Source organism: Bufo gargarizans, chromosome 1 (genome assembly GCF_014858855.1).
Source record: "Bufo gargarizans isolate SCDJY-AF-19 chromosome 1, ASM1485885v1, whole genome shotgun sequence".
Lineage (NCBI taxonomy): Eukaryota > Metazoa > Chordata > Amphibia > Anura > Bufonidae > Bufo > Bufo gargarizans.
Window position 1 is genome coordinate 356,523,850 of NC_058080.1, and position 19,334 is coordinate 356,543,183.

The 19,334-nt window shown below is 44.8% G+C and overlaps 1 protein-coding gene across 5 annotated transcripts in view; it reads right to left on the reverse strand.

The window, feature by feature from the left end:
- Positions 1 to 392: 392 nt before the first annotated feature.
- The window catches only part of DOT1L (DOT1 like histone lysine methyltransferase), a 167,338-nt gene continuing 148,396 nt past the window's right edge, over positions 393 to 19,334 (reverse strand). The window contains exons 26-28 of one of the 5 annotated variants that reach the window (XM_044268984.1): positions 8,295 to 8,365; positions 7,541 to 8,185; positions 393 to 3,142 (exon numbers count right to left, since the gene is read on the reverse strand). In XM_044268984.1, the coding sequence (XP_044124919.1) occupies positions 3,135 to 3,142; positions 7,541 to 8,185; positions 8,295 to 8,365 (724 nt within the window). In that variant the 3' untranslated portion in view covers positions 393 to 3,134. Of the gene's footprint in view, positions 3,143 to 7,540; positions 8,186 to 8,294; positions 8,369 to 19,334 lie in introns of all 5 variants that reach the window. The other 4 variants (XM_044268978.1, XM_044268995.1, XM_044268990.1 and 1 more) reach the window with 4 other exon arrangements.

Consider the following 19,334-nt stretch of genomic DNA (forward strand, 5'->3'; position numbering starts at 1 on the left):
AAAAATCGCAGGGTGGTCAAATACTTCTCATCCTCACTGTACATGTATGTGAAAATGCACAAAGGGCTAATCTTTCCATGGTATGGAAACGAGCCAGTTCAGGTCAAGGAGGCTGGTGTTTTAGTCCTCTGAGTCAACTCCTGTCTCTCCGCACCAGGATTGACCGAGCTTACATTGGCTCTAATGAAACCCAGGGAAGTTCCCAGTCTGTCAATCAAGGTGTGCAGCCAGGGAAACCTTGACTCAGGACTGGAGTAGAATGCTGGCCTCCGTGACTTGAATATACTCATTTCTACATTGCATATCCGGGATGTGATGTTCCCTTTAACACATTACTATTGACCACTACAAGAAATAAAGTCCATTTCAATTGCCAGCACAAAAGCCAAAAGGAAATTTAGATAATATTTTATTTTTTATACACTTTCATAAATTAAAAAATCAGTTGTATTCTGGATGAAATTCATGTACAGCTTTTTCTAAAGACACAAAACAGATAAAAATACGTTTGTGGTGGAAGATTTTTTTTTCTTTTCTTTTTTTTTTTTAATATCACTCTTCAAAATGTCAAAAGCAACAATCTACAAAAAAGGAAGGTAAACAGTTTTGAAAAAAGATGGGAAAACATTTTACAAGGCATACGGGCAAGTATCAAAATAATTACTAACCAAGAAGGAGTCTTAAGATTTTCTTACAAAGATCTGGTTAAATCTAACAGCCTTCTAATGCAAGACAAAAAAATAGACCAAATTGAAATTTATTATATAAATTGCCAAGCACCCTTATTATATATAATATGTATATATTTATATCACACTCAGCCAAGGAACAGTTGTCGAATGTTGCCATAAGCAGGTTATTAAGGCAAGTAAAACCTCTTTATGCCCCAGCAGATCCAGGTTTGGAAAGCAAGGCTCTGAACACCATCAGTACTGGAAGTCTTAACCTACAGGCCATTTCAACATTTGTTAAGAAAATAGCTTAAAATCTACCCTCAAAACTTTAATGATTTAATTTTAACACAATAGTCATACTACAATGACAGGGCTGGAACGCGACTACAAAGCTAATTGGTCAGGAAACAATTTTTTTGCTGCACTGAATGGCATAGCACCATAAGGACTCGCTACCAGGCCAGGAAGCTCGAGTCCCTACCTTGTCATCTGGAACACTGTCTTGCAGTTGTTTTCCTACAGATACTTAACCCCTTCCTGACATGGTGATTTTCGGTTTTCATTTTTTACTCTGTCTTTCTGGAGCCATAACCTATGTTTTTTTTGTTTTTCTAATGGAGACATTTTAATATTGCATACAATGTAGTTGGAAGCTGTAAAAAAAAAATTCAAAATGGGATGAAATTGGGGAAAAGTTCTGCCAGTTTTATGGGTTCTGTTACTACAGTATTCCCTATGTGGTAAAGCTGCTAGGTTCCCTTCATTCTATGGGTCAGTAGAATCACAGCAATGCCACAATTATAATTTTTCTTGCGTTTTAATAAATTTGCATTGCCATATTCTGAAAATGTCAGTGTGTCTTATAAATAGAGTACTAATTAGCAGAGTAGGACCAGGGAGTGCTGTGCATCGTCAGGTCACAGTGCAGCGTAGTAGGAAGAGCACATTTCTTTTACCGAGTGGCATTGCTGTCTGGAGCAGGAGAGGCAAGTCATTTATTTTTGGTCTGATCAAAGGTCTAATGAAGATGGGGGTCTGATTTCAAGGTTTGATCTGAGATCATATGATGACGAGGGGTTTTATGTGAAGTCTGATTACATTTTTTTTCCTCCTCTACATGCTTATCCAAGTCTTGTACAGCAAAAAAAATATAAAAAAAAATCTGTAATTTTCAATGGCATAGTACTGACATTGAAAAAAAGTCTAAAAACAATTCTATGAATATTAAGTTGAAAAAAATACCCCTTTCTAACAGAAGTGTTCCTTTAAATTATATTCTGAGGGCCAACAACCTATAGTTCACATGTTCCAAGGAAGCCAACTCCTCTGCTCCTTATGTACAATAGATATTAAACCATTTTGTGATTGTGACGGGGGTAAATACTGCATCAAAGTCCTAGTTTGCTCAACCCTTTAATTCCTTACGTTCCATGACTGTTCAAGAGAGATTATGTTTGGCCTCAAATACATGTCCTACTAGGAAGGGTACTAGATTCTGGACTGTATAAAGATATTTAAATATATACATATATTTAAATATATACATATAAATATGTACTTATACACACACATGTAATATACACACATTTACAATATATGCACATGTATGCATTATAGCTTAAATGTTATATGTTGGTGGAAAAAAAAAAAAATCAAGTATCTTGAAATACTACATTTTGCTTTATGCTTAAATATTAGGGTTGGTAACTTAAAATACAGCATCACTACTGTGCCTTAATAACCTGTGATACATCGTTCCTATTGTTACAATCACACATTAGCTGCCATATAACTTTAAGGGGGGGTGAGGGGTGAGGGGGACCCACAAAAAATAAAAATATGGAGGAGTTCAGTTCTCTGAACAGAGACATATGTCTGGTCATAAAAGGAAAAGAACAGAATGTACTTTGGTTATACAGATTTAGAAGTTAATAATAAATTAAGCACACATTTCATTAACACAATGGATCCAGGGTCCCAGTGTGAACTGTTCAAAGAGCACCGCAAATTATCAGCACCGGATAACTGAGGCACAATTTTAGCACCAGTTGAATCTGCGTTGAGGGAAGACAGACATTGCCAAATCCCTCAAGTTCATCTTAAATGCATGTGCCATTATTTCAGCTTTTCTGCTCATTTCTTGAGCTACGTCCTCCAAAAAAAACATAACCAACAAAAATAAAATTACAAAAGAAATTTTAAAAAAATTATATATTTCATATAAATAAAGTACAATTGTTATTTTCCCGGATTTTCGTTGAGTTTTCATTCACAGTGGAACAATGGTGTGTGTCCTGGCATTGAGCTCAGCAAAGAATTAAGTGATTTTTGTATTTAACCAGTGATAGCTACAAAGGAGAACTGTGATGAGCACCTTTTAATTTAAGGTTAAAAAAAAAAAAAAAAAAAAGAAAAAAAAAAGTCGGTTTTTGCATAGGTGAAGTCAACTGAGGTAGACATTTAAATACCTGTGGAAAAGAGAGAAAACAAATTAATATAAAATGAATATACATATAAACTGCAGTGAATGCATAACATTACTATGCATAATACTAAGTGTCGTATAAACATAAACCAATAACAAGTACAAATGAGACTCAATTCAGATGGCCATAATATGGCCCCATATTCTACTGCATTATTTGTGGCACTGAGAATATTGGATGCAATCAGTACAAACTTTGTTTTGCCATTAAATCAGTTCTACAGAAGTCTGCATTCTTCTCATCTATACATTTATGGACAGCAGCCCATGCACATTGCAGCTAGGATGTACAACTACAGTCCTAATAAAGTCCTAATGTCCTATACTAAAATAATGGTCATACAAGTGCAATACCTGTCAGCCAGATGCTTGTTCGGTAACAGTTTGGCCAGGTTTAGTGTGTATGTGTTATCAAACGTGAGATGAGAAAGCTGCTACCAGAGAACTCTGGCAGTGGCTTATTTTCAAGTAGAATAGGATCAGTAATAAAAATTCAAAGGCCAGATGATGTTTAGGAGAGACCGACAACCAGTCCCACTAAAAATGATGGGTCCAGTTAACAAAAGTAAAATTTGTATGGGGGGACTTAAGCCCTCAAGTACAAAGCCTACTTTAGTACTGATATTTAGTTTTTTTTTTTTTTACTTTTGATATCTATTTTAAATCCATATTTTTTTGGGGGGACAAAGGGCATCAAATTTTCGGGTGGCAGTGTAAAAAACAAAAAAAAAAACACCACAATTCCATCATTGTTTTTATGGAGTCCACTGCACTGTAATAATGACATTTTAACTTTATTCCACAGCTCATTTTTTAAGAAAAAATAAAAATACTTGGTGTTGCCATACTCCTACATCATCTTTTGATGGACCTGTGTGAGGGCTCATTTTTGTGCAGGGCAATATGTAGTTTCTAATTATACAATTTTTGGATACATGGGACCATTTTTTTCTTTTCTTGGGGAGGCAAGGTGACCAATAAAATGGGTTGCAGTTATTGGGAGCTCTGTGTGTATGTGTATATATATCACATTATTATGACCACCAACGACTATCCAGAGTAACCGCGCTGTGTGCAGCACGGACAGCATATAGATGTGCTGGGAGTGACATGTCTCATTGTCCTGCTGGAAGATTCTATCCAACCCAGGGAGGAAAATCTACATGTATAGCTGTAAGTGTTCTGCAAGAATGGAATCATACCCAAATTGGTTGAGAGTTCCTTCCACATGCATGAGTGGGCTCAGAATTGCAAGAAAGCATTGCTCAGACAATAACTTGTGGTTCAATGAATGTCCTTCCATTCAATGAAGCAGAAAACATGACTCATTGGAAAAGGCAACCCCTTTGACAATCAGCAGGGGTCCAATTCCGATACTGTTGTGAAAATAGAAGCCTTTTCAACTAATGCAACTTCGTTAGCAGAGGTTCAGTGACCATCCATATACCGATTCAGACACACATCTGGTAGCCCCCTAATTCATTTTGGCAGTGAGCTGCTCCACTGTTGCATGTCGGTTCGCGTTGCACACATTCATAGCCAATGTTCACCACTCATCAATGTGGTGCTCTGCAGTTTCCATGTTGCTTATCCACACTGGTGCCATTTGTCCACTCACGATCCACTCATCACTGCAGCATGCAAACAGTTCACAAACTGCGCAATTTCAGAAATACTGGCACACTTGACACTTTGCCACACTGATAAATTGCTCCATTTACCCATGCCAGCAACGTAATACTTTCAATTATGAATATGCACCTCTCAGTTCTGCGGCAACTTCCCTGAGATTTCTGGCACCACACATACCAACCCGAATCGTACAGCCACAGAGGTGTGGCTAGTCAATTTTCTCAGTCATATAACCTCATGATGAAGTGCGATTTGATGAATTCTTGTGAGACTGCGCTGTACCATAGCTCCTGAAAGGACAATGTGTGACTAGTATGGCATAAGAAGCCACCGGAGAGAAGAGCCCTCTCTAAAGGGGTTGGGCTTTTTTGACCTTGATGGTGTCTCACTCCAGTCTGAGTAAGAAACTGTCCCGTCGTAAGCTATGGTACATTGTAGTCTACTGTGGGACACTATGAGGAAGCATGACTATTGAGGGTACTCTGCTTGCCACAATTTTTGTATGGTACTAATATTTTCAGGAGGACCATCCGTATGACATTTCTACAATACAGTATTTAGGGGCACTGGGGAACACAGTATTCCGGGTGGCAGCAGGATGACACAATTGGGGCACCAAGATGGGGAGAATGATGGAAAACCTTGCAGAGATGAGATGTGGCTAAAAGTAATCATCACGGTCTGGTCCAAATGTGGAGAGGTGAGGAAAGAAGATCTACATCAGAGGAGACATTGGTGGATGTAATAGATATGCAGTGCTTTATTCTCCAGTATGGTTGGTAGCACTGGCAGACCAGACCTGGCAGCATGCCAAAATTAGGGCTGGCTTAGTGCTGTGGCTTGTGTCTCCCTCCTCCACATCTTAGAGACAACTGGAGGAGGAGGACAGTGTGGCAATTACAGTGGAAATTACAGGGGGTGGCCACAAGCAAATTAGTTCCACTGACTGTGCAAGACCAAATCCAAGCATGCCCTTCAAGCCTATACCTATGGTTACATTACAGCTAGAGAAAAATTGGTACTATTAAAACTAAAAAGTTACTTATATTTGGTTTGCCTCCTTCCCCCACAACAAAAATTAAAAGCTGGAGTGTCTGGCATGACAAATACTCTTTATGCCTATACTGTATATTGTACTATCACATATGGGGTGGCAAAGAACCATATGCCCTATCAAACCACAGCAGTATTCTATTAACCAGCAAAACCACATGGCAGTCAACACTGAATAAACAATTCGGTTCAAATGAGGCAACAGAATTCTCGGCCACGTCAAAGCAAGGAATAAATTAGTAGCGATTAGCTTAATGCTACAGTGATGTCGTAAAGAAAAAAAGTATTGAATTGTTAAGATGGTTATTATAGGTTTAAATGGGTTATCAGAGCTTGAAAATTACCATGGCAGCGACCTGTAGCTCTGAGCCTTTGTTAGGTCGAGCATGCTCAGTGTGTTGCTATTGATTCTCTAGCTAAATGTCATGAGAAAGAAAGGGAGTGTCAGTGTGCTGGTGATTACTGTAGAGGGGGTGTGACCGGACTCTATATCAGGCAGCCAATCAGTAAACATCAGCACTCACAGCAGGAAAGCTAGGGGTTGTGGGGACTGTAGTGTTTGTAGTCTTTGTGAGGGAAGGTCAGGCGCCATGATATTCTGTGTGTTGCAGGCTCACACAGGAGAGAGACAAATAGATTGCAAGGTAAAATGAAGCTCTGGTTACATATGTGTAGGTATGGTTTCTGGTTAGTCCACAGCTTGAAGCCTCGGTGCAGTTTTTCAAAAATTGTTACTTTAGCGGAATACTCCTTTAACTATTCCAAATATCCCAAAATTATTTTTTGCAAATGAGTTTCCAGCCTGTCTATAGCACTTATCCCTGTTTCACATACAGAATACGTATGCGGATGTACAGGTTCCAGGAACAGGCACTGCAGTCAGTACTGGTACAAGCATACATCGCTGCTCCTGCCTCTGCTCACTCCGCTAAAAGTTCTGCCAGATGGGCTATGCCGGTCTTTAGCTAAGCATGCAGAGCTCCTGTCTGTGCCCCTCCACCAATAGCTGCTTCAGCAGAGCACAGGGGCCACAGGCAGGCACTGTACTGAGCTGACTGTAGTGCCTAGTCCTATAGAACTCGGCAATACGTACACGCTATACATGGCTACAGCATGTATGTGCCATGGTGATGAGTGCTGTACAGAGGCTGGAACTTCTGGAGCCTATTTTGACAGGATGACCTTAAAATGAATTTATAAAATACATTACAAAAATGAATTACAAGGCATTTAAAGGCAAGTTCTGTGAAAGTTTCATTACACATGAACGTAAAAAGGTATTCTGGTTATATCATGTCATCTTGATATTAAGTTAGCACTACCAGATGAGTAGGGGTCTCAGCAGTCAGACTACCACTCAAAGAAAAAGGGGGGGGGGCACCCAAAAATTGAGAAACAGAAAGCATAGTCTGTGGTGCTCCATTCATTCTCCAGAGATTGAGTTCAATGCTTGGCCATTTCCAACAGTCCATTAGAGATGAATGGAGCAACGGTGCGCATATTTGACTAGCCGCTCCATTCATTCCGGGGAGGGGTAGTGGTCATACCCCCACCAATCCACTAGTTACCCCGTCATGTGATATAACTGGAATACCCATTTAATCAATGAACAAGCTTTTTGTTAGTCTCTAGCTACAGCTGTTTAACAGGCACTTACATAATCTAGTCTGTCTGCAGAATGCAGCCATTAACTCACCTCCTACTGTACCACCGGTTACTCCAGGAGATGTAAAACTGGCCATGCCATGGGAGTTAGCTAGACGATTGGCTGGGCCATTACCATGTACAGGCACGGAATTGAAGAGAGAATGCAACACTGAATTGCTGGCCACTGAATTGAGACTACTCTGCAGTGTAAGTTGGGAGCCGGCTGTCAGGCTGCTTAAGAATTGGTGGTGTGACTGAAGGGGGTTAGGTCCAGGTCCCTTGGGATTCAGTAGAACCCCCGATCCCTGTGACATAAATAGGTTGTTCCCTGCTCGGGCATCCCCATCCCGTTCCCGACTGCGTGGACCTTTGGAGCGATCAACTCTTGTAGATGGACCCCTTTCCTCTCTCTTTCCACCATCGGATGTGCACCTTTTACTCAGGAACAAGTTTCCATCTGGTATTTTGCCCATTTCCACTTTGTTATGGTCACCAAGACTACTAGATGACCCTGGGCTTAAACCCCCAGAACCTCGACGGGACCCATCTCCAGAAGGATAATGTGTGTTGTAGCGTGGGGGTGAAGCAGAGCTGTCAGGGGTGCGGCTGGGAGCAACATCAGAGATCGGGGAAAAGGTAGATTTCCATTTGCTTATACTCTCGCAAGAGGATTTTCTGCTGTGATACGGAAGACCTAAAGTGGGGGAGGTGAAAGTAAGGATGAATAATGTGAGGAAGATGTAACTAGTTTGAAACAGGCAGAGGGCCATTGATGAGAACAGAAAAGTCATTTGAAAACTAACCTCTCTCTCCTTCACTTCTCTGTGGAGAATCTGTATTCTCAAAACACATATTGATGCTCTTCCTTTCTGTCCTGCTTAAAAGGAAGCAAAGGGGAGTCAATTTATGCCAGCAAGATCAGATCCACAGCTGTTTCGTCAGCTAAAAGCTGAGCTATTTTGCTTAAGGCTGCATCCAGACAAGATTTCTGTGCTTCATTTGCCAAAGTATACTGAGCCCAACTGGTGTTCTTTTAGAAAGGCAGCATGTCCAAGTGATAAATACAAATGCATATGGCTAGTGCAAGACTTGCTTCAGTATAATGTTATGAGTGTCAATGTAATACATCAATCTCTCATCTTTACTTACATAGCAGACTGTTATTGAGACTATGGATCTCTGCTGTGGTATTCCACCTATACACAATTCAGTGATCGAGACAATTTAAAGGTGTTGTGCCATCTAGGACATTGATGGTATAGCGCTAGGATATGGTGGAGAAAAAAGGAAACCAGGCCGGGGGAGGGGCTGGGCGGCTTCTTAATGGTCATTGATCAACTCCTTCTGTTCTTACAAAACACTTACAGGACTGTACACATAGAGCAGCAGTAAATGGAACACCGCTTGATAAAACACCACCTCCGCCTCTGTTTTACACAGTATAAAATGAAGCCTCCTATACATAAGGAACATTTTATCAAGGGGTAAGGAAAAAAATAAAATTAAAATTTAGTCACCATATTTTTCGCCCCATAAGAAAAACAAAAGTGTGTCTTATGGGGCGAATACTAATGAGCGCTTCCATTATGGAAGAGCTCATGAGTACTGGAGGACCAGGAAGTCGGGGCAGATCTGAGGCAATGGGGGCTGCTGGGGATGGATATGAGACTGCTGGGGGCTTATAAGAGGCATATGGCTCTTATCTGAGGTCTGATTGGGGGTCATTCACATTGGGGTCTGAGCCAAGGACTGATTGGGGGTCTGATCTGAAGTCTTGATGGGGTCTGAATCACATGTTGTATACACCCATAATTTCTCAGCAGTTCATCTAATACTTAACATCGATTACAAGCCAGACAACCCTACCTTAGGGGAATTGGCAATCTAATGCCACCCTTGGGGAACCCCCCCCCCCCTTTCCCCCCTTTCCCCCCCTTTCCCCCCCCAACTGCCTCAGAGCTCACTTTGTAGTTGCTAATACTTTGTGTGTGTGTCTGGTCATTTATTTCTGCAAGTATGTGGTGAGATCTCAGGTAGGCACAGATGACAAATGTGATCTGCAGGTAATCGTGTTTTACAGGGTTGATAAAGCAGAAAACTGTGCTTCCATACAGCCCCTTGCTCTCTGCTTTGTATTGTAACGCAGACATCCTTTCATTAAAAAGGATTCCACTTGAAGGAATCTGACAGCATCCATTTTAATTTCTCTGATTGCCCCCTAGATAACACAAACCATTATACATTTTGAAAGGCATTTAGGAACTTATTTAGATTAACATGTTTTTTCAATATTTGATTTTTTTTCCTGGAGAATTTTTAACTGATAAAACCTATTAAATGAATTGAAAAGGTTTTAAAAGTTTTCACCAGATGCAATAATATACAAATATAAAACTTTTATGGATGTCCATAAACACATGAGCAGTTTAAATGTTAGATGTCATTTCAGGGGGAAAGTGGAGATTCACTCACAACCCGAGAGATGGGGATGGGTTTATTCATACCCAACTTAGAAATCCGGAAGTGAGAACTGACAAACCCCGGATGAAGCAGGGGATGACGCAATCGGTTGGCTATCAGTTTTACTTTTAACCTTTTCATATGCCAAATTGTGTTAATACATTGTACCATTAAAAGCTGAGTTTTCTGTTGTATCAGCTTGCACCCAGTCTGTTTTCCTTTTCTCTTTTCCCCATGCTCCATTATCCCATGACAGTCCCATTGCCCGCTATAGGTGAAAGTTTGCAGCATAGAGGATTTGGCTGTATGTAGCTGGAACCTATAAGGTATCTGTGGGCATTGAAGGAAGCAAGCATCCCTCACTCCAGAAGTAAGAACTTATCTCCACTGAAGACATCCGAGCCAAGGGGGTTAGGGCACCGAAGCTGGGGATTCTCTATGTGAACTAGTGCTGGACACTGAATCTGAAGGAGCAGTGAGCTGAACTGGTGGATTTATTCTGATTAACCCTTTCATGACCAAGGGTCATTGATGCTCCAGTGTCCAGGTAAAAATTTACAAATCTGACATGCGTCACTTTATGTGGTAATAGCTTTGGAACACTTTATCCAAGCCATTCTGAGATCGTTTTCTCGTGACATATTGTACTTCATGATAGTCATTAATTTGAGTCAATATATTTCACCTATTTTTATGAAAAAATACAAAATTTACCCAAAATTTTAAAAAATTTATAAATTTTAAAAATTTCTATTTCTCTGCTTCTAAAACCGAAAGTCATACCTAATAAAATATTTATTACTTAACATTCCCCATATGTCTACTTTATGTTGACATCATTTTGGAAATGTCATTTTATTTTTTTAGGATGTTGGAAGGCCTAGAAGTTTAGAAGCAATTCTTAAAATTAAGAAAATTTCCAAAACCCACTTTTTAACCACCTCCCGTCCGCACGTTGACTATAAATGTCCGGGAGGTGGTTATTCATTTCTGAATGGACGTTCCAGAACCTGCAGCTGCAAGCTAATCGTACAACTGCTGATCGGGTTGCCTGCTGTCAGTCACAGCAGGGCAACCCAGAGAGAAGGCAGGGACAGTGCCCAGGTGTCCCTGCCTTCTGGATCGCTACATACACAGCGCTCACCTGTTCCGGCCCCGCGGTCACATGGAGAGTGCAGGAGCTGTGAGGTCTTTCAGAGACCTCGATCAGCCCTGCACTGAGGCTGTACAGCGCTGCACAGCCTCTCTGGGGGGTGCATTTCTCCTGTAACTGGGGCTATGATGTCAGCCCCAGTTACAGGAGAAATCAACAATGAAAAAAAAAATATGAAAAAGTGAAGTAAATGTCCCCCAGAGGTCTTGTATGATCTTATAGGGGACGAAAAGTGTAAAATTAAAAGATAAAAAAAATAAAGTGTTAAAAAAAAAAAATTAAAAAAAAGGTTTCACATGTAAGAAAAAAAAAAACCCCCCAAGGAATAATAAAAAAAAAAAAAAAAATTTAAAAATAGAAAAAATAAAATAGACATATTTGGTATTGCCGCGTCCGTGACTGTCGGCTCGATAAATATATCACAATCGACCCAGTCCGATAAACACCATTAAAGAAAATAACTGTCAAAAAAAGCCATTTTTGTCACCTTACACCACAAAAAGTGCAACACCAAGTGATTAAAAAGGCGTATGTCCCACAAAATGGTACCAAAAAAACAAGCAAAAAATGAGCCCCTACATAACAGCCTCCGGACCGCCTAACGCAGGATCGCGGTCCGGAGGCGGCTGTCTCAGGCATAATCACGCGTCATCTCGCGAGACGCAAGATTTCCTGTGTGAAAAGGCGCGTGCGTTCACAGGAACTGCAGGTAAGCGAGTGGATCTACAGCCTGCCAGTGGCGATCGTTCGCTGGCAGGCTGTAGATGCGATTTTTTAACCCCTAACAGGTATATTAGACGCTGTTTTGATAACAGCGTCTAATATACCTGCTATCTGGTGGTCCCTTTTGCTTGGATTGACCACCAGAGGACACAGGCAGCTCTGTAATAAGTAGCACCAAGCACCACACTACACCCCCCCCTTGTCACTTATTAACCCCTGATCACCCCCCCCCCCCCCCCCCGTCAGACTCCATTCAGACGTCCGTATGTGTTTTACAGATCCACGGATCGGATCCGCAAAACATATACGGACGTCTGAACGGAGCCTTACAGGGGGTGATCAATGACAGGGGGGTGATCAGGGAGTCTATATGGGGTGATCACCACCCTGTCATTGATCACCCCCCCTGTAAGGCTCCATTCAGACATTTTGGCACAAGTTAGCGGAAATATTTTTTTTATTGTTGTTTTTTTCTGACAAAGTCTCATTCCACTAACTTGTGTCAAAAAATAAAATCTCACATGAACTCACCATACCCTCACGGAATCCAAATGCGTAAAATTTTTTAGACATTTATATTCCAGACTTCTTCTCACGCTTTAGGGACCCTAAAATGCCAGGGCAGTATAAATAACCCACATGTGACCCCATTTCGGAAAGAAGACACCCCAAGGTATGTCACACGTGGTATCGCCGTACACAGGAGAAGTAGGGCAATGTGTTTTGGGGTGTCTTTTTACATATACCCATGCTGGGTGAGAGAAATAGTTCTCTAAAAGACAACTTTTCCCATTTTTTTTTATACAAAGTTGTCATTTGACAGAGATATTTATCTCACCCAGCATGGGCATGTGTAAAAAGACACCCCAAAACACTTTGCCCAACTTCTGAGTACGGCGATACCACATGTGTGACACTTTTTGCAGCCTAGATGGGCAAAGGGGCCCAAATTCTAAAGAGCACCTTTAGGATTTCACAGGGCATTTTTTACATATTTTGATTTCAAACTACTTCTCACGCATTAGGGCCCCTCAAATGCCAGGGCAGTATAACTACCCCACAAGTGACCCCATTTTGGAAAGAAGACACCCCAAGGTATTTTGTGAAGGGCATAGTGAGTTCATGGAAGTTTTTATTTTTTGTCACAAGTTAGTGGAATATGAGACTTTGTAAGGGAAAAAAATTAAATAAAAATCATTTTCCGCTAACTTGTGACAAAAGTCACCTTGCCCCATAAAGTGTTATAATGAATGATCAAAATATCACATGTGCCCAAAAATAGTACCAATAAAACTGGCACCTTATACCCTAGTTTCCAAAATGGGATCACTTCTTGGGAGTTTCTACTGTAAGGGTGCATCAGGGGAGGCTTCAAATGGGACATGGCATCTAAAAACCATGTGGAGTTCCTTTTCTTCTGCACCCTGCCGTGTGCCCATACAGCAGTTTATGACCAAATGTGGGGTGTTTCTGTAAACCGCAGAATCTGGGTAATAAATATTGAGTTTTGTTTGGCTGTTAACCATCGATGTGTTAAAGAAAAGAATTGGATTAAAATGGAAAATCTACCAAAAAAGCGAAACGCCTAAAGGGTTAACAAAGTTTATAATATTGGTTTTAAGTAACTTGAGGGGTGTATTTTCTTCAATAGGGTCATTTATGGGGGTATCCACTATGCAAGCCCCACAAAGTGACTTCAGACCTAAACTGATCCTTAAAAAGTGGGTTTTGGCAATTTTCCTAAAAATTTGAAGAATTGCTTCTAACGTCCTAAAAAAAAAAAATGACATTTCCAAAATGATGCCAACATAAAGTAGACATATGGGGAATGTTAAGTTATTACTTACCAGTAAAATCTCTTTCTCGCTCTTCCTTGGGGACACAGGAAACCTTGGGTATAGCTCAACTCCCTAGGAGGCGTGACACTTGGTGAAAACTGTTAAGCCCCTCCTCCAGCAGCTATACCCTCAGCCTGGAGAGAGAGACTACCAGTTGCGTGTCCAAGTATTGAAAGAAAGGCAATGACCAACCATGGAAAACCAACAAGTCAACTACCCGACAGGGCAACTAAACCGTAACGGTAAACTAGAACAATGGGTGGGTGCTGTGTCCCCCAAGGAAGAGCGAGAAAGAGATTTTACTGTTAAGTTATACAAAAATCTCGTTTTCTCGCCCAATGCCTTGGGGGACACAGGAAACCTTGGGACGTTCAAGAGCAGTCCAAAAAGGGAGGGACCACAGCCCAAGGCGAAAATACCACCGGAGGCATCAAGAAACCGCCGCCTGCAATACCAGGCGGCCCAAAGCAGCATCAGCCGATGCATAGCTGTTCACCCTGTAGAACTTGGTGAAGGTGTGCAAGGAAGACCAGGTGGCCGCCTTACACAGTTGTTACAGCCGGAGCCTGATGCCTCTGAGCCCAGGAGGCACCGACCGCTCTGGTAGAATGAGCAGTAACACCAAAAGGCATCTCCTTGCCCTTAGCGTGGTAAGCCTAAGCAATAGCCATCTTGATGAAGCGGGCAAAAGACACGCTGGACGCCGCCAGCCCCTTGCGCGGACCTTCCAGAACCACAAAAAGAGTCCGTGCGCCGAAAGGGTCCGGTGACTTCCAGGTAAATCTTCAGGGCCCTAACAACATCCAGGCGGTGAAGCTCCCGTTCTCGAGGACGAGAAGGAGACGGACAAAGGGAGGGGAGGCCGATGTCCTCATTGAGGTGAAAGGCGGAGACCACCTTCGGAAGGAAGGAACCGGACGGAGAACCGCCTTATACTGGTGGAAGACCAAAAGGGGCTCCGTGCAAGAGAGCGCAGCCAATTCAGACACCCGTCGAAGGGACGTGATGGCCACAAGGAAAATGACCTTGCAGGACAAAAGGCGAAGAGAAACCCTCCGCAAGGGTCTGAAGGGGGTTATACTGGAGTGCCGCGAGCACAACATTAAAGGGGTTGTCCCACTTCATTAAATAGGGTTACATTAAATCATTGCCCCCCACTGAACATTTCTTCTAATACATGTCATTAAAGAAAAAACATAGCATTCAGCCTAAAAACGCTCCTTTCACTCCCCTTTGTTTGTGCTGGTATCCATGCCGCACCTGCGCACTGGTAACTATTGCGATCCTACAGCCGGCCTCTCACTCACACTGTGAGCGCGCACGTCGCATAGTTCTGCGCATGCACGGGCGCCCGATCATATCAATGTATTACTGTTTTCTTGTAGCAGGAGGGAGCGCACGGCATCATAGCAACCGAGGACGCCGTGCGCTCCCTCCTGCCGCCGGAATACAGTGATACAGTGATATGATCTATAAGAGAGTATCACTGTATTCCGGCGGCGCTTCTATAGAGGCAGGGGGGGGGGGCTGCTGCTGCCTCTGCCAATAAGAAGAGACATGGGAGGAGGAGGGGAGGGGCTGTGGCCACTGCACCACCAATGATGAAAACTGACCTGTAATACAAATACAAGAGGCGGGTGCCGGAATCAAATAGCCGACACTCGACCTCTGACAGGGAGCGGCACCTTAGGGGTTAACTGCCGCTGATCGCAGCCCCCTATCATAGAGGTCGGGTGCCGGCTATTTCACTCCGGCACCTACCTCCTGCATTTGTATTAACATTGGTGGCGCAGTGCGCCCCCCCAACACCCCAGTATAATAAACATTGAGTGCGCCCCCCCCCCCCCAGTATAATAAACATTGAGTGCGCCCCCCCCCCCAGTATAATAAACATTGAGTGCGCCCCCCCCCCCAGTATAATAAACATTGAGTGCAGCCGCCCCCCCCAGTATAATAAACATTGGTGGCGCAGTGGGAAGTGCCAATGAGGGTTAAAAAAATTAATAAAAAATTAACTCACCTCCACCAATTGATCGCGCAGCTGCCCGTCTCCTGTTCTTGCTTCAGGACCTGTGGTGATGTCACTGAGCTAATCACATGGTCCATTACCATGGTGATGGATCATATGATGTACCATGTGATGACCACAGTGATGTCACCACAGGTCCTTTGACAGGTCCTAAAGAAAGAACAGGAGACCGGCAGCTGCGCGATCAATTGGTGGAGGTGAGTTAATTTTTTAACCCTCATTGGCACTTCCCACTGCGCCACCAATGTATATTATACTGGGGGGGAGCGCACTCAATGTATATTATACTGGGGGGGGGGGCCACACAATGTTTATTATACTGGGGGGGGGCCCTCTCTCAATGTTTATTATACTAGGGGGGGGGGGGGGGGCTCACATACATTGTCAGCTCCAGAAGGATGACTCATCCACATGAACGAGCACGCAAGGACTGAGCTCTCAGGGTGAGTCATGAAGAGGCGTGGCCGGCCTTCACTCAACTGCCGGAGCCAAACCAGGAAGTTATCAGGACATCTACTGCTGGTAAGATTGAAAAAGCAACCCCTTTAAGGTCCCAGGGTGGAATGGGAGAGCGATACGGGGAATGGGAGAGCGATACGGGGGGACAGAATGTGTGACTCCCTGGATAAAGGTTTTGACAGGTCCAAGAGGGGCCAGAGGGCGCTGGAAGAGAATGGAAAGCGCCGAGACCTGACCCTTCAAGGAGCTAAGGCCCAGACCCAGGTCCAGACCAGACTGCAAAGAGGACAAGACCGTGGGAAGCGAAAAACGAATGGGATGAACATCCTGACTTTCGCAAAACCCCAGGAAAAAACGCCAGGTCCGGTAGTAAATTCTGGACGAGGCCGGCTTTCGTGCGCGGATCATGGTACGTTCCACATCTGCCGAAAAAGCCCATTGCGTTAGAACTGCGGTCTCAATAGCCATGCCGTTAAACGTAGCGACCCTAAATGCTGGTGGAAGATCGGCCCTTGAGAGAGGAGGTCTTCTCAGAGGCAGTGGCCAAGGTACCTCTCCCAGGAGCAGCATTAATACGGCGTACCAAGGAAGGTGAGGCCAATCCGGGGCTATCAGAACCGTAGCTATGCCCTCTGACACGATTTTCCGGAGCACCCGTGGCAGCAGAGGGAGGGGCGGAAACATACAGAAGGGAGAATTTTGTCCACGGAAGAATGAGAGCATCGACGCCGTACACCCTCGGGTCCTTGGACCTGGATAGGAAGGTGGGGAGCTTGTGGTTGAACCTGGAGGCCATGAGATCCACATCCGGACAACCCCAACTGAGGCAAATTGACTCGAACACGTCGGGATGCAGAGACCACTCGCTCGAGTCGATCGTCGTCCGGCTGAGGAAGTCCGCTGTCCAGTAAATGGCCGACAGTGCCGGAACATGAGTTTCCGCCCAATGGAGGATGTGAGACACCTCCCTCATAGCTGCTGCACTGCGAGTGCCCCCTTGATGATTTATATACGCCACAGCCGTGGCTTTGTCCAACTGGACACGAACGGGATGGCCCCGAAGCAGTGGAGTCCAATCCTGGAGCGATAGGAGAATCGCCTTCAGTTCCAGAATGTTTATCGGCAGTTTGGACTCCGATGGAGACCAAGTGCCCTGGACGGTCCGGGGAGGAAACATCCCCCCAACCCTGCAGACTGGCATCGGTGGAAACCACCAACCAGGACATCGGCAGAAAGGATTTTCCTTGGAGGGGAGTCCGTAACCACCAGAGGAGGGAAGTCCGAGTGTGGGGAGGGAGGGGGAAGGGCCGATCCAGACTCTCCGGTGACTTGTCCCAGGCAGACAGAATTGCCGTCCGGAAGATGCGGGAGTGATATTGCGCGAAAGGAATCGCTTCGAAACAGGACACCATCTGTCCCAATACCCGCATACTGGGCTGGAAGGACGGACAGCGGTGGAGAAGCAGGGTCTGAACCGAACGGTGAAGGAGCAGACGCTTTTCCGGTGGGAGCCGAACCTCCGCCGCTTCTGTATCCAGTAGCATCCCCAGGAAGACGAGTTGTATGGATGGGGTAAGTGAGGACTTGGAGCGGTTCGGTTGGATAATCAACCTTTCCAAGGTTTGCAGCGTTAGGTTCACACTGGAGGACGACTGGGAAAAGGAGGGCGCCTTGATGAGCAGATCGTCCAAGTAGGGAAGGCGAAAAAAAAAACTGGAGCGGAGCAAGGCCAGGACAGGGGCAAGGATCTTGGTTGACACCCAAGGAGCCATCACCAGGCCAAAGGGGAGGGCGACAAATTGATAATGGTCGTTCCCCACCGCAAAGCGAAGGAAACGCTGGTGACACCGAGCGATCGGGGCGTGGAGGTAAGCATCCTGGATGTCGATAGACGACAGAAACTCCCCTTGTTCCAGAGAGGCCACCACGGATCTCGAGAGGCGCTGTTGGTCCTATGCTGGGGAAGATGGGTGCTCTTACCCCCTGTGGCTTCAGAAATGATCTTGTCCCGGCGGGTCCCGAATAAGCGGGAGCCCGCGAACGGAAGACCAGCAAGTGACCGTTTGGAAGCAGAATACGCCGTCCAAACCTTTAGCCAAAGTTCTCTCTGAGCTGAAATGGCCAGAGCAGAGGAACGGGCCATGAGGGCACCTGCATCAAGGGATGCCCGACAAATGAATTTTCCTGCCTGAACAATGAGTTGGGCTAAAGCACGGAGGTCCTGAATAGAGACGTCCAAATCAAGTTCCTGGTCCAACTGGGAAGCCCATGCAGAGACCGCTTTTTCGGCCCAGGCAGAAGCAAAGACCGGCCTGAGGGCTGAACCGGAGGGGGCAAAAATGGCCTTTGTAAGGGATTCCATGCGTCGGTCCTCTGCGGACTGAAGAGAGAGGAGCCGTCCGCCACAGGAATGGCTGTGCTTTTAGACAAGCCTTAGAGACTACCGACGAGAAGTCGGCATGGAGAGGGAATACTGTGGACACCTGCTTGGGGCGGAAAAAGGACACACCAGCCTTGTCAGAGCTGGGAGGGTCATCGTGAATTTTAAAGGTAAAGCCATGTCCATATCCCAATCTGAATCCACTAATTCTACCTCTGAGGGCATGTCCTGTGAGGAGGAGGGGCCCGACTGAGGCCATTCCATCCGAGGATGATACACACTCCGCCCTGGACCGCTTCTGAGGGTGTCGGGCCCTGGAGGCGTCGCTGGGAGCGAGAGACCCAGACGGGTCAGCCGAGGTGGTGCAGGCGTGATACCAGGGCCCAGAGGGATCGGACATGTTGGCTAAAAAAGGTACGGCCGTCCAGGCTAGGGGCTGCTAGTACTAGGCAGTCCTACCAGACCGAAGACCTCAGGGCTGGGAGCAAACAGCAGGACCGGAGCAGGAGCCAGAACACGATCTCTTCTCAGGGCAGGAGCGGCAGCAGAGATTGCTGGTCTCCTGGAATAAACGGAAGGCGGGAGTAAAGCGGAGCGGGACGCAAAGCCCCACCCCCCCGCTAGCTTAGTTTGCGCGCGAGATTTAAATACACATAAGGCCGGAAGTGACGGCCTGCGGCGCAGTAATGGCGCCGAAGTGTGGCGATCACTTCCATTCTTCCCCTGTATACTTATGGGGAAGGGGGCGGTATGCGGCGCAGCAATGAAGAGAAGTCGCCGCAGAGAGGTACTCTGTGCGGC